This window comes from Canis lupus, chromosome 24 (genome assembly GCF_003254725.2).
Source record: "Canis lupus dingo isolate Sandy chromosome 24, ASM325472v2, whole genome shotgun sequence".
In the NCBI taxonomy this organism is placed as follows: domain Eukaryota; kingdom Metazoa; phylum Chordata; class Mammalia; order Carnivora; family Canidae; genus Canis; species Canis lupus.
Genome location: NC_064266.1, coordinates 8,959,561 through 8,975,120, shown reverse-complemented (window position 1 = coordinate 8,975,120; position 15,560 = coordinate 8,959,561). Strand labels below are relative to the sequence as shown.

The window sequence follows — 15,560 nt, the reverse complement described above, 5'->3', positions numbered from 1 at the left end:
CTCTTATCCTTAGGATTAAGAATTATGTAAAGATAACATATAAAAGTGATATTTAACAAAGTAAATGTAAACATTAGATGATTGATTTTATATTCATTTACTTATATTTATTTACTATTTGCCAGCTATTGAGCCAGTGATGAAGATACATATTTCCTTATCTCAGGGAGCTTGTGCTCTAGTAGAGACATAGAGCTAAAGCAAGAGACATGGCATTTAACTATAAAGTAAGATAATTGTGTTTTAAAGTATATGGAAAAACAGAATCCCTAAATCTGTTTAGGGAGTCAGGGATGCTTTTGTAGAAGAGGCAGGACCTAAGTTAAAATGAGTTTGTCAGGAGAGTGAGTGAGTGAGTGGCTGGGTACTGGGTTGGGGCGTTGCCTTCCAAGCCAAGGGAACGGTGTATAAAATCATGGTGATGTGAGACATTTCCTTCACTTTTCTAATTAAAAAACACTACAGTAATTCTGTTTGGCTTGAAAATGTAGAATGGAGAAGTGATGGGAAATGATGTGGGATAGTCTATCACAGGCTTCTAGATTTTATCAGGTGAGCCTGGTACTGTAAGGGGAGAATTTCATGCAGAGGAGAGAGAGATCACTGTCAAAAAGCTCATCCTCTAGCACTGTTTATACTTTATGAGGAAGGTAAGACTAGAATTAACATGATTCATCTCATGTTATACATGAGTAAACTGAGGCACAGAAAGAAACTAAGTAACCTGCCCAAGGTAATGTATTATAAGTAATAGAGCCAGGATTGAAGTCTAGTGCAGCAGCCTAACTCAGATCCTGAAATCTCAACCATTCTGCTTTTAAAAAGTCAGAGGCAGCTGAGTTGGGAAGGAGAGTGGCCAGGGATGAATGGAGGAGGGGAAGAGCTGGGGTGACTACTGCCAGGTATGCTGCTTTGCCTACTGTAAGATGGTGTTACTTTCAAATTGGTTTTTGGTATTTTATAGTTAGACTTTTTTCTTGATGGTTGTAGCTTCTCATTTGAACTGCCATTGTTATTAATTCACAGAAAAAGTCCAGAATGTTGACCTAATTTTACAAAACAAGTTGCATATCAGCTGATGAATACATGAAAAGTTTTGGAGGCTTTCACAGTAGTTTTAAGGTAAGTTCAGTTTGTTTTTTAAAGACAACCCTCAGTATTATTCCTTGTAAAGCACAATAGAATAGATTTTTATACAAACAGTTGAACTTAACCTTAAAAACACTGTGAGAGTCTTAAGCAGTCACTTGCTTCCTGGATTTTTCTGTTATTCCAAAACCCAGAGCTGGTCAGAAGTTCCTAAATGTGTTTCCCAGGTCAGTAAAGGTCTACCATGATGCATTTTGAAGTGCTGTCATTCCATCTTGAAGATGATAAAACTGAGTTTAATTAGAGTTGTGACTTTGCCCTAGATACTTAAGGATCAGAACTGAGATGATGATCACAAAGTCTAGACTTTCTGTACCACATCACACTGCTACCATGAGGAGAAAGGAAGGTTGATATGGTGGTATGCTTCTCTTGTGAGGCAAGGGAGTACTGTCCTAGCAGCAGAGTTACTGTGTTATGCAGTAGTGCTCTTGAATTTCTATATCACAGAGAACATTAAGCCTGATAATCTTAATTAGTGTATCTAATACCAGTTATTTAAAAGGCATTTTAGAATTTCTATTGTATTAAGAATCCCCTGTCCCATGTATTAAGTATTTACATTAAATAACCTGTTTTCCACTGATACTGCCTATGTCCAATTTGTGGTAAGGCATGGCGCTGGGAAGGTGAATGAAAATAAAAGCACCGCAGCCATCATCAGCAATAGAATCTTCCAACTCAACTCCCAGTTTACCTCTGGTCGCTTGATATGGTTCATACAACGTAGGAGAATGTGTTTAAATCAGATTATGTAATGGGTCTGTAATGGTAGCTGTCACAGCCTTCAGAGATCATCTAGTCTTGTCACCTAGAAGACCCACAGCAATTGATCTAAGCAATTGATTGGTCGTGTATTAGATTCGTGACAGCAAGAATAAGATCCACCTTTTTCTTCTTGATGACTAATCTATTAGTTCATATGTCTGTTGTTCTTCATGAATTGGGGCTGTTATACTCACAGAATGCTGGAAATTGCTTTTAGTATCAGAGATTCATTATTTTGAGGAATAGTAGGAACCATTTGAGATTGGAGAGAAGAAAAAGATTCATTTATTACAGCTGATTTTATTGTTTTTAATAAGGCCATTGAAAACTTGGAAGGTTGTCATTTTTAAACTTCTAAAGAACAACTGATATTGGGAAGTTTGTTGGGGTTTTTTGGTGAAAGTAGGAAAAGTAAGAACTGATTTTTGATGGTGTGGTATATAGAGAATGTAAAGGATTTTTACTTTTGAAATTTGTTTTGATTTCGTGGACTAAAATGTGGCCTTTCAAAGGGATTTTGTTTAAGTATGTGCATAAATAATTAAATATATAGCACTACTTGTTATTTGAACAGTAGAAGAGTATCAATCCTTTTGGCTATCAACTTGAAGAAAAACGCCTGAACTCCAAAGCCTAGCTTGGAGCCCAACATGGGGCTTGAACTCACAGCCCTGAGATCAAGACCTGAGCTGAGATTAAGAGTCAGATGCTTAACTGAGCCACACAGGTGCCCCAGAATTCTAAATTTTAAAATACTAAGAAAAATGCTCATATAAATAATGCATATAATTTTTTCCTAACCTGGAATTAGTAAAATATTATAAAATCTGAAAACACATTGTAGTTTTGATACTGTTTAGCGAATCTCAAGGCCCTCTCCCAATTTCATGACCAGACAGAATTTATGGTTTGGAAGGAGTGAGGCATCGTAGCAGTGCCCTGTCCTCTGACGAGCAGCTAATGGGGGCTTGAAAAGGTACTTGCGAACTCTTAATAACATACCTGGAGGGTCAGTTGCTTTGCTTTTGCCCAGCTGGCCTGCTTTAGACCACTGTTGGCAAGTGAGGCATGCTTAGAGGACTTGCCTGCTAAAATTTGACCTCTTCTCTGGTCTTAATATCCAGAAGCTTCAAGTCGCTTTTGCCTAGGTCACTAAGAAGCCTAGCAATACAAGCTATTAGAGAATGGGGATGGGTACACTTCTAGATGTGAAGAGGTTAAATTTGTGCTTTGAGTAGCTCAGGGTATTGGTGGTGTTATCTAAAACTGCCTGTAGTGTATTTTTAGGCATGGGCGAGAGTAACTGTGCTTGGAATAGAAAAGCCCTGCTGCACCGAGACACGATGCTGGCGGCGGCGGCGGTGTACAGAGGTAAGGGAGCTGGTCATCCTTTCAACCCTCCCCTCCTAAAGGAACACATGCCCTGCTGTGTTTATCCCTTAAAATTACCAGTACTTCCTTTCCTGGTAAGGCACCATCAGATTTCTTGTCCTTCTTTTCAGAACACAGATCCTGTAGTTCCATATCCTTTTTCCAAACAGCTCTTAACTGTATTCCTGTTAGCTTCTCGGCATTAGGATTTTTCATGTGAGACATTCTCAGAGTCCTCTGAGTATCCCATTTCTCTTTGGAGGATATGACTTTTTTTGAGCAGATTTTTTCTTTCCGTTTCCATCTTTTCTAGATTGTAACCATTATTTGTCTTTATAGAAATGTACAGAAATGAGGATGGTTCAGTACCTGCCACATATCAAATCTATTACATGATAGGATGGAAATACCATGATTCACAGGTAATATTAGTAAGACAAATCATTTTTCTTAGCAGGTTCATGTCTTCATTTACTTTTTATTTACATAGGGTGGGGGCTTTTGAAAAAAATATATGATGGCGTTAAGGGATTTAATTTAGAGCTATATATTTATCTATTTCTAATATCTTTAATCTTTCATTATTTTCAGGCAAGACCAGCTGAAAGAGGTTCAGCAACTGTGTCATTTGGAGAGCTGGGAAAAATAAACAATCTTATGTCACAGGGGAAGAAGTCTCAATAAATATTTCATTCAATGTTAATGTACTCCAGAATTTTCATCAGAGATGGATAACTTTCACACTTAAAATTATGACATTTTGAAGCAAAGTAATCTATAAGTGATGTACTATCAAACTCTAGTAATTAGAATAACCTAATCCTACATCTACATTTAGTAACCGTATCAGTTTTACATGTTTTCTGTTTTCATATGGATACTGTTATCTAGTGGTTCAAATGCCTTATTTACAGATCCAGCCCAAAAGAAAGAAAATATTTCAATGAAAAATCCACAAATATGTTCACATATATAAGTGCCTGACTTGATGGAAAAACATTGCTCACGCTGACATTTTGTGCCTTTTTCTCCTAATGATATTTTGTTATTTCTGTGAGAGGGCCATAGCCATGGAGAGGAGAGGAAGGACAAGTTGGTAGATTCTCTAGAGTTCTGGATCATTTGGAATAAAAAGTTTTTATAATGACTACTCTGAGATACTTAAGCTAAAATTAATTGTCACACTGTCATCTTTGTTGTGAAGACAATGTGTCTCTCTAGAGCTATGATGTAGTTTCATACTTTAGGAAAGTGTGGATCTTTACTGAATCTTTCCTCACCTTTTTTTTTTTTTTTTTTTAAGCATTTGAATTCTAATCTTATTTCTTTTTCACCTTTGTGATCTGGATAAGGCCCCCCCCCCCCCCTCCAGAGTTTTATACTCCATCTCACCTTAGGTGAAAAGAGAATGTTTTAAAGAATACAGAGGAACAATCCTGTGTGAAAGTATCTGCACAGTAATGAACAGTGCTGTTTATTGTTTGTCATTTCAGGCCTTTGGCACTATTCTAATCCAGGTCCACTGTCCCATTGTAGTGATCAAAAGCATTTGGAAGCAGTCAAGCTCAGACAGCTTAGAATGGGGGGAAGAAGATGGTGATGAGGAAGCAGGGAGTAGGCTGGGAAGCAAACAAAAGTGAGTGCTGACTTCCATTGCTCCAAGTTGAGATAGGAAGTAGTGCTGGCAGCTGTCTAATGGTGGAACAACTGAGCAAGTGTGTTAAAACTTCACCCTCACTGTTAAATGCCAGGTGGTGGTGTTTGCTTGTCTGTCATTTATGTTGAAATAAACCCAGCAGAAACAGATCTGTGTCAGTTCACATAGGATGAGGTACAAAACTCAGCATACTAAAAAAAAAGTGAGCTGAGTCTGCATCACCAGGTGATGGAGAGCCATTGCTGTCCTTTACATTTCACCAAGCATGGCCCTAGCCTCCTCTTCAGCCTTAGGTCTAAGTTATTACAGTGTTGGTCTCCCCCTGCCTTCCTTCCCTTGACCACACTGGTACCAAGCTCTTCCTGGGTAGGGGCTATGTCTGCCTTGTCCACAGCATAGTGCTTGGTGCATAGTAGATACTCAATTACATTTTGAATTGAATTAAATTATGTGAAAAATGTACCCTTTGAAAAACTTAAGTTACAGTTAAAAACCAAGGTTTTGTAGGAGAAAAATTACTATTCTTGCTGCTTTCGGGTAGGAAATCTATCAATATTAGAAATTGGAACTAGAATATTAGAAATTAGAACTCTCCTAAGCATTTTTTTTTTTAACACGAAAAGAATATGTAGGAAGTAGAATTTGGCGAAGTTTTTAAGCTTAATTTTCAGTATTTGAAGGGAAAAGATAACAAAAAACTCTCTGTGTTAAAATTGTGAACTGATCACTGAGGAACACATAAATCCCACAATAACTATGTTTCCTAAAGGACATGTGTTTATATGCATTGTTGAAGAATGCATACAAACTTGTGATTATTGCTGAGGAGAGGGACAGAGGAACTACATGTGTCTGCATCTGTCAGGTTTGAATGTCTGTTGGGTGCAAGAGGTGGGCAGAAGTTAGGAAGGAGACTTGTACTTTTCATTTTTTATCTCTCTATAAAATTTGAAGTTTCTTACTAAAAATATTACCTCTTTCGTGCTGATTATGGATGGTGGGTGAGGCTGGGGAGGCATCTACCCTGAGCTATCTCAAAAATAAGATCATGGTTTAAAAAAACAAAGGAAAGAAAAATTACCACGACTAATTGAGGATACTTATTTTTTAACATGAGTGACAGTAGAATAATTTTTTTAGCTAATATCTGCTTGAAGTATAGCTTTAATTGAAATCCTCAGGCAATTTATTTTTCTGAATAGCTGTGTTTTCCAAATGATAACTCATCCTTTTAAGGAACAATATTTTTTTGATTTTAAAAAATTTATTTTTTAAAAACAATTTAAAAATTGAAATATAGTTGACACGGGTTACATTAGTTTCAGGTGTACAACATAGTGATATGACAAGTTTATGTTATACTATGCTCATGACAAATGTAGCTACCATCTTTCACCATACAGTGCTATCACAGTACCATTGGTTATGTTCCTTAGGCTATACCTTTCATCCCATGACTTAGTCATTTCATAACTGGAAGACTGTATCTCCCACTCCCCTTTACCCATTTTGTCTACCTCAAATCACCTGTCCCCCCTGGGTACCATCTATTCTCTGTATTTATGGGTCTGTTTCAATTTTTTTTTTTTTTTTTTTTTTAGATTCCACTTACACATGAAATACAGTGATTTGTCTTTCTCTACCTGATTTATTTCACTTAGCATAATACCCTCTAGGTCCATCCATGCTGTTGCGAATGGCAAGAACCCATTCCTTTTTATGAATAACATTTCATGTATACAATGTGTATATATATATATATATATATATATATATATATATATACACACACACACACACACACAATCTCTTTATTCATCTATTGATGGATACTTGGGTTGCTTCCAAATCTTAGCTATTATAAGTAACATGCAATAGGGGCACCTGGGTGGTTCAGTTGGTTAAGCATCTGCCTTGAGCTCAGGTCATGATCTCGGTCCAGGGATCAAACCCCGATGGGCTTCCTGCTCCATGGGGGAGTCAGCTTCTCCCTCTCCTGCTCCTCATACCCCCACCCCCACTCACGAACGTGTTCTTTCTCCCTCTCTTTATCTCTCCAATACATAAAATCACACTGCACCAAACACAGAGATGCATATATTTTTTTGAATTAGTGTTTTAGTTTTGGTGTAAATGCCCAGTAGTGAAATTACTGGATTATGGTGGTATTTTTATTTTTAATTTTTTGAAGAACTTCATACTCTTTTCTGCAGTGCTGTACCAATCTGTATTCTCACAGTGTATGAGGGTTTCTTTTTCTCCACATCCTTGCTAACAATTGTTATTTCTTACCTTTTTGACTCTAGCCATTCTGATAAGTGCAGGTGATGTTTCATTGTGGTTTTGATCTGCATTTCCCTGATGAGTGATATTGAGCATCTTTTTCACGTCTGTTAGCCATCTGTATGTCTTCTTTGGAAAAATGTCTGTTCAGGTTTTCTGCTGATGTTTTAATTGGATTGGGGGTTTTTGGTGTTAGGTTGTATAAGTTCTTTATATTTTTTGGATATAACTCATCAGATGTATCATTTGCAAATGTCTTTTTTCCTTTTAGTAGTTTGCTTGTTCATTTTGTTGATGGTTTCCTTCTTGTGGAAAAGCTTTTTATTTTGGTGTAGTCCCAATGGTTTATTTTTCCTTTCATTTTTCCCTGCTGGAGGAGACATATCTAGAAAAAAATGTTTAAGCAACAATATTTCCAAAATACTTCACATTCTTTTTTTTTTTTTTTTTTTTTTTTTAAGATTTTATATATTTGGGCAGCCCTGGTGGCGCAGCGGTTTAGCGCCGCCTGCAGCCCAGGGCGTGATCCTGGAGACCCTGGATCGAGTCCCACGTCCGGCTCTCTGCATGGAGCCTGCTTCTCCCTCTGCCTGTGTCTCTGCCTCTCTCTCTCTGTCTGTGTCTCTATGAATGAATAAATAAATAAAAATAAATAAATAAATAAATAAGATTTTATATATTTATTCATGAGAGACACACAGAGAGAGAGGCAGAGACACAGGCAGAGGGAGAAGCAGGCTCCATGCAGGGAGCCTGATGTGGGACTCGATCCTGGGTCTTCAGGATCACACCCTGGGCTGAAGGCGGCACTAAACTGCTGAGCCACCCAGGCTGCCCAATACTTCACATTCTTAAACAATGTGTAGAACACAACCATTTCTTTATGACTCCACAATTACTATAAACTCAACTTGTACTGCATTGCTTGTTCCTATGCTGGCCCCAAGAATGATGTGACTTTTCTCTTATCCAACACTTTATTTACTTCCACCTACTAATTTCATCAGTTAACTCAAAAATGAACTCTCTTGAATTCATTCTGCTTTCTGATCTGTAAGATTAGAATTTAGATTAGGTTTCTAGGACTAGTATGTAAGGTAGGAAAGAGGAGCAAGGTTATGGGAGAAGGACTTTTTCTTTTGCAGTAAAATGCATGGGCTTTATCGGTTCCCTTAACAAATCTCCATTGAGTTTCTTGTGCTAGGCTTCCAGTTCTTTGTCTTTAGCTGTTGGTCTAACAGGGCTTCCGTATATGGGTCTGGGACATCCATTGGCTGCTGGGAGACTTTGGATTATTTCCTGGTTCTTAGTATTCCGCATTTTTCAAATAGAGAATTCCAGAAATGGCAGTATATATGAAAGTTTATATTTATATATTTTTTTAAAGTTTATATTTTTAAAATAAAGATTATTGCCTTAAAGAAAATTTTTGCAGGATTTGTTGAGATGGAAGCCACTCCTAGACATCAAGTATGTGACATGACTTAAAAGTTACATATGTGCTCGCTTCGGCAGCACATATACTAAAAGTTACATAAGTCTGTAACTCATGAAGTATCTATGGAGCAAGTTTTGCTTTTCAGACTCTTTTAGTACCATTTTATCTATTAGGTGGAAACAATTATGGCATGGCCTATACTGAAGACATGTATAGTTTTTATATTCCACATATGGCCTTAAGTAAGGATGAGAAAGAAGTATTTTACTATGGATTGGATTCTGTGTAGGAGAGAAATTAATAGATATTTGGGGATGGGACACCTGGGTGGCTCAATGGTTGAGCGTCTGCCTTTGGTTCAGGGCGTGATCCTGGAGACCAGGGATTGAGTCCCACATTAGGCTGCCTGCATGGAGCTTGCTTCTCCCTCTGCCTGTGTCTTTGCCTCTCTCTCTCTCTCTCTCTCTCTCTGTCTCTCTGTCTCTCGTGAATGAATAAATAATCTTTTTTAAAAAATAGATATGTGGGGAAAAGAAGGATATTTGGCACAGTGATTATTACTTTATTCGTTTATAGATTATTTAGCCTCTTGCCTAAGAAAAAATATTTTGAGCTTTTTTGGCGGGGTGGTGATGGTGAGGTGGTGTTTTATTACTGTTGTCATTAATAATGTGAAATTTATCTTTAGAAAACTTAACCATAAGTGAACCTGCCGGGCAGCCCGGGTGGCTCATCGGTTTAGCACTGCCTTCAGCCCAGGGTGTGACCCTGGAGACCCGGGATCGAGTCCCACATCGGGCTCCCTGCATGGAGCCTGCTTCTCCCTCTGCCTGTGTCTCTGCCTCTCTCTCTCTCTCTGTGTCTCTCATGAATAAATAAATAAAATCTTTTAAAAAATTAAAAAAAAAATAAGTGAACCTGCCTTTCTAGAAATTGATAACACTTTAGTTCTCTGCCTGGATTCTTGACAGATATTTATCTTGCTGGTTTAAAAACAATTTGAAAATAATGGAAGTCACAGTGGGCTCTGGTAAGTTGTTAACAAATAAGTAAATGTTGCTTTGGACTTGTGATGGTTTTAAAATCTATCCACAGCTTCTATATATAGAATATATTCCTTTCTAAGTGGAGAAGTTTAATTCCCCTTCCTTTGAGCATGGGCTGAATTTAATGATTCCCTTCCAACAAATAAAATATGGAAGAGATCAATGAGGAGGGCACTTAATGGGATGAGCATTGGGTTTTATACTATATGTTACCAAATTGAACTTAAATTTTAAAAAATGTAAAAAGAAAAAAATATGGAAGAGATGGTGTGTCACTTCTGAGGGAAGGTAATGGAAGGCATTGCTTCCACTTTGTCCAGGATCACTCACTCTGGGAAGGCCAGCTGCCATAGCATGAGGGCATTCAAGCAGCACTGTAGAGAGGACATAGAGGTGAGGGAGCCATATTGGAAGTAGATCCTCCAATCTAATTCAGGTGACCGTAGTCCTGGCTGACACCTTGACGCAGCCTCGTGAGAGACCCTGTACCAGGACCACCCAGCTAAGCCACTCCCAAATTTCCAAAACACAAAACTGAGAAAATAAATTGTTGTTTAAGCTACTGTCTTGGGAGTAATTTCTTAATGTAGCAATAGATTCTGAGAAAAGTTGGGTGCCTAGGGTATGCCAGGTTGTTACTTTAAGTATAGAACATTGTCTGCTTATTTCAAACTATGTAAAGTGTAAGCTACCAATATTACATTTGTTCTCAGGGAAAATTGGACCTGCGATGTTCTACCCTTGAAGTTTGAGTTCATGGTATCACTAAATAGAAGTAAACTACCAAGGTACCAAGCAGGCCTCAAATTTCATTTCCAAGGAATACGATGATCAATTGCCTGGAAGCCCAACTGGGGCTGTTCCAAAATGAAACCAGAGAATTTGAGAAGATTCTGGCCATGAGGATTCATTCAGTGAGCTAAGCAGTCCATGTGGCCTCCTGACTCCCTTCCCTTCTGCCTTAACTACTGAGTTGCTGACAGCTTGTTACCAATCTGGATTGTTGACATTATACACTTAATTGCTAGGCTGTCAGATGAGCATGTTGCTGTGGAAGTAGTTAAAGGCTTTTTATAAAGTTAGAATTGATCTTGTCTTGCTAGCCTTTGCTAAAACCAGGCAAAGGTAATCTACCTGCACTTTCAAAGTGGCAAGTGTAGTCCGGACATTCTCCAGAGTCCTTGTACAAGAATCTCATGCATGTGCTCAGCATGCCATTGCTAGTTCTGTCTGCAGGGACTGGGAGTCAGGTGATTTGGGTTTAGTCCTGGCCCTGCTGGTACCTAACACTTGGGCAAACTCCCATCTCTCTAACCTCAGGGTTTTCATTTACGAAATTACAGGTTTGGTACTCTGTGAATCTCAAAGGAGGCCTCAGACATATCTTCCAAGTTCCTGAGGGGCTTTTTCAAACAAAACGTTTCCACCTTCCTCTTCTTGGTTGGTAACCATGGCCATAGGGAGCTTTTATCACTGAGGGGACTGTGGAGCACCCCTTCATGTCAAGGTGGGAAGATGGCAGGGAGCCATTGGGCAAGATAGCAGAAGCATTCAGTCCAGTGCTAGGAGCTGGGTCCCAAGGCAAGTAGACAAGATTGCCCTCCCATCTTCACAATTGCTCCCTCCCTCAACCTCTTTTCTTTCTCCCTCCCTCCTTACTTGTTTCTTCCTTTTCTTTTTTGAAATCCTTTACAATATTGATTTGTTTTACACATTTTTTTTCTGTTTTTATTTAAATTCCAGTTAATACAACAGCATAATATTAGTTTCAGGAATACAGTACAGTGACTCAGCACTTCCATATGACACCCAGTGCTCATCACAACAAATGCACTCTTTAATCCCCCATCACCCATTTCCCCCAGGCCCCTACCCATCTCCCCTCTGATGACCATCAGATTGTTCTCTATAGTTAGGAGTCTGTTTTTGGTTTGCCTCGCTTTTCCCTCACCCCTTTGATATTTCTCAGACTCTGTGTTGATGTTTGGAGACTTCTTTTCCCTTTAAAGCTATCCTGGATTTCATTTGAGGATAAGGTGGGCACAATGTTATTTGCCTTAGGTCTCTGAGTCTTAGAAGTGGTCCAGATGCATCCCCACCAAGGAGGGCTCCAGACCCTTAGGTATTTAGCATAGACAACCTTCTGCATTTTCCATGGAACATGCCATTTTTTCACAGTCACCAACCACTTAGCATTTAGGAAGTGTTTCCTGAATCTTGCAGAAAAGTTCCCAGTTATTTGTCTAGGTGACAAGATTCTGGTTACAAGTCAGATTAGAAGAGGAAGGAAGTGCTCTGGCTTCAAGTGACAGCCCTCTGGAAGACCAAGTAAAGGAATGGATATGAAGTACATTGTGATCTCTAAATCAGAATGTCTGCATCATTTCTTGAGAAGCCAACCAAACTTCAACAAAGGCAGCTTTGTTTAGCCTGTACTAAAGTACCAGGTTGGTGAAGCCCTTTTTCTGAAATTCAGTGTTACATTCTTGCCGGGCAGTGTACCAAGCCTTTGTGTGCATTCTCAATTATTTCATCCTCTCAGCTCCTTGTAAAGTAGATACTAGTACTTATTGCCCCTATTTTTCAGAGGAGGAAACAGTCTCAGGTCATGACATCTCCAAAGTCACACACATGGTGGAGCCAATATATGATTTCAGTCTCATAGGTGACAAATTTAGTGCGATTAACAATTTTATTATGTCGCCTTCTCTGGGAAGTCAAAGTCTTCCAAGAGCTATCATTCTTTCCCTCCCCCTAACCCACCACAATCACTGTACACTCCAACTAGCAAATTGGAACCAGGCAGGCGATTCCATCCATTGTCTCCAACCCATGCTCAGCCCTGTGCTTGAATCTATTCCTGTAGAGCTGCCTGCCCTCTGACCTCTTATGGGTTCCTTCCACTCTCAGCTCAGCCATTCTTTAAATCCAGCTCTGGGCACCTGGGTGGTTCAGTCAATTAAGTGTCTGCCTTCAGCTCAGGTCATAATCCTGGATTCCTAGGATTGAGCCCCAAAATGGGCTCCCTGCTCAGCAGGGAGTCTGCTTCTCCCTGTCCCCCACCTTGCTCCTGCTCTCTCTCTCGCTCTCTCTCACAAATAAATGAATAAAATCTTAAAAAAAAAAAATCCAGCTCAAGTTCATCTTGCTTTCTTGTCCCAGAGTATCTTGAACTTTTGTTAGTTCTCTCCTTTAGCACTTTAGTATTTTATTTCTCATCCATGAGTTCTGCCTCTTTAAATATTCAGTTCTTTGAGGTATTGGCATTGCTGTAGCCAGGGTTTCATATACCTCAGGGAACTCCCAGATGGAGTCACTGCTGAGCAGACAATGGGATTCTGTGAGCACACCAAACAGCAGGAGACTGGAAAGACAGTCAGTTGCATATCCAGCTTCAGATCCCAAGGATCAACCACTTGATTGGACTTCAAGGCTAGACTCTTATTCTGGGGGGATCTGGGTACCAAGTAAAGCAGTTAGATATGGATAACAGGACAGGAACACAGTTGCTGGGGAACTGGGAAATAGAGAAAAGAGAGTAAGACCAGAACTATGACTTAAGGTCAAAGCAGGGCCTGCAGCAGTGCTGACCAGGCATTTTGCTGGAATAGTAGGTCTTAAGTCCAACCAAGATACCCAGCTGTCATTAGATACCAAGGTGGCCAAGTACAGTGATTCCAGACTTCCAGAATTATTAACCTAATAGCCCTTTTATCAAGAAGTGCTTTGCAAGACCTTGAACCTGTTTGAGGAAACACTAGCCTAGATGATGCTTGGCATTGTATAGGTTTGTTAAATTGAATAGCCATAGGAAAACCTACATTCAATTGTCAGAATCTACTCACCTGAAAAATTGTTTACGAACTTTCTCCAGACAGTCCAGTGCAGTGTTTAAGAGCACGGACTCTGACCTGGTTGTCCTGAATGTGTGGCCTTGGACAAGTTACTTGACCCAGTTTCCTCTTCTGTAAAAGAGGGAAGATGATATGCTACTCTCTGGGGAAGGTAGCTGTGAAGATCAAATGAGTTAATATATTCGGTTAGAACAGTGCTTGGCACATAATAAGCATGATATGTTAGCTATTATTATTCTAGACAGAATGAATTTTAGAGATGCTTTCAAGAATAAATTATTGACTTCTATTGTGATGCTAGCTTACTACTTATCATACAAAAAATTCCCTCTTGCTCATGCAAGAAGATTAATAAACATATACTGCTTAAAGTCACTATCCCTTTTTTTTTTTTAAGATTTTATTTATTCATGAGAGACAGAGAGAGAGGCAGAGACACAGACAGAGGGAGAAGCAGGCTCCATGCAGGGACCCCGATATGGGACTCAATCCCAGGACTCCAGGATCATGCCGTGGGCCGAAGACCGGCGCCAAACTGCTGAGCCACCCAGGGATCCCCATGCTATCCCTTTTTTAAAAAGAATAAATCACCCAACCTCAGACAGCTGTTTAGCTTCTATGGCAAAATTCAAATCTCAGTTAAGTGAGATTTGTTTTAATGCTCTGTGAGGTGAGAATTTAATGTTTCTTTTCTAGAGGCACTTTACTTAGACATTATTTTCTGATTAATGAAATACAAGTTAGGATGACAATTCACACAAGCACACGATACCAAAAACTGTTTATCAAAACATAGGTACTGACACTGGATGAAATTAATTGGGTGTCAAAAAAAATAAAACAGGCGCCTGGGTGGCTCAGTGTTGGGCATCTGCCTTCGGCTCAGGTCGTGATCCCAGGTTCCTGGGACTGAGTCCCCTCATCAGGCTCCCCATGGGGAGCCTGCTTCTCTCTCTGCCTGTATCTCTGCTTCTCTTTCTTTGTGTCTCTCATGAATAAATAGAATTTAAAAAAAAAAAAAACTAAAACCTCACAGCCTAAGAAATAATTCTATTCTTGCCACACATGAAAAAGATTTTAAAGCATTTTTCTATTATAGACTTTGTTTTCTTGTCTGAGAGGCTAGATTAGAATTATAAAACTTTTGAATTTTAATACATCAGAGAAATCTTTGTTTTGCAGTTGAGGAACACCAAGGGATGGATTTACCTGAGGTGGTTCACTGGTTGTGGAGAGTCGGGTCTGGAAGGTTGTGGAGAGTCTTGTCTAGGGACTTGTGGCAGGCTTGATGTGCTTCATGCAGCCCCAGCAGAGCTGAGGCTCAGCTGTCACACATCCCCTACGCTGGAGGTAGAGTCGTGAAGTGTGCCAAGTGTAGCTGCCTTGCACAGCCCTCCATTTAAGGGCTTTCTGTATTGAGTTCTCTGCAAAACTTGGAGTCACCCCTTATGTGAGCAAATTTCTGCATTGCAGATTACGGTTGACTGAATGTCGAGAACTGAAAAGTACTGCTGCCTAGCTCCTACCCCTAAAGATTCTGGTTTAATTTGACTTGATTTTGTTTGTTTGTTTGTTTGTTTGTTTGTTTGTTTTAAAGCTGTATAACCTGCTCTGGAGCAAAGCATTCCTGCCAAGAGAAAACTGTGTGAATCACAGATAGATAAATAATGGATAAAATCCATTTTAACCTCCTTTTTCTGATGTTGGGAATTTTGAAGGTCTGCTGCCATATTGGTTATAAGAACACCTGAGTCCTTGCATGCTTCCTGATGAGCTTGTGTTGGAGAGAGAGAGGGTGTGTCAGACTGGATTGGGGTGTGAAGAAAAGTGGGTGTGGGCAAGTTTGTCAATCAGTACTTACTGAGCATCTACTATATATGAGGCACTGGATACCCAGAGATGAGAAGCACCTAGTCGCCACCCTCACAGAGCTCACCCCTGCATTGACTGGAGACCACAGTGAAGCTCACATTGTGTATTTTTTTGCAACCATA

General features: G+C 39.5%; 1 protein-coding gene across 7 annotated transcripts in view; it reads left to right on the top strand.

Annotated features, from left to right (window-relative positions):
- Positions 1-15,560, top strand: part of NDUFAF5 (NADH:ubiquinone oxidoreductase complex assembly factor 5) — a 424,603-nt gene that overhangs the window by 393,730 nt on the left and 15,313 nt on the right. For 3 of the 7 annotated variants that reach the window (XM_049100436.1, XM_025469287.3, XM_025469288.3), the window contains 3 exons: positions 3,205-3,288; positions 3,628-3,710; positions 3,880-4,436. The exons of 1 other annotated variant lie outside the window; for it this stretch is intronic. In XM_049100436.1, the coding sequence (XP_048956393.1) occupies positions 3,205-3,288; positions 3,628-3,710; positions 3,880-3,972 (260 nt within the window). In that variant the 3' untranslated portion in view covers positions 3,973-4,436. Of the gene's footprint in view, positions 1-1,026; positions 1,123-3,193; positions 3,295-3,627; positions 3,711-3,879; positions 4,437-15,560 lie in introns of those variants that run through there. 3 more of the 7 variants (XR_003144887.3, XM_025469289.3, XM_025469291.3) reach the window with 3 other exon arrangements.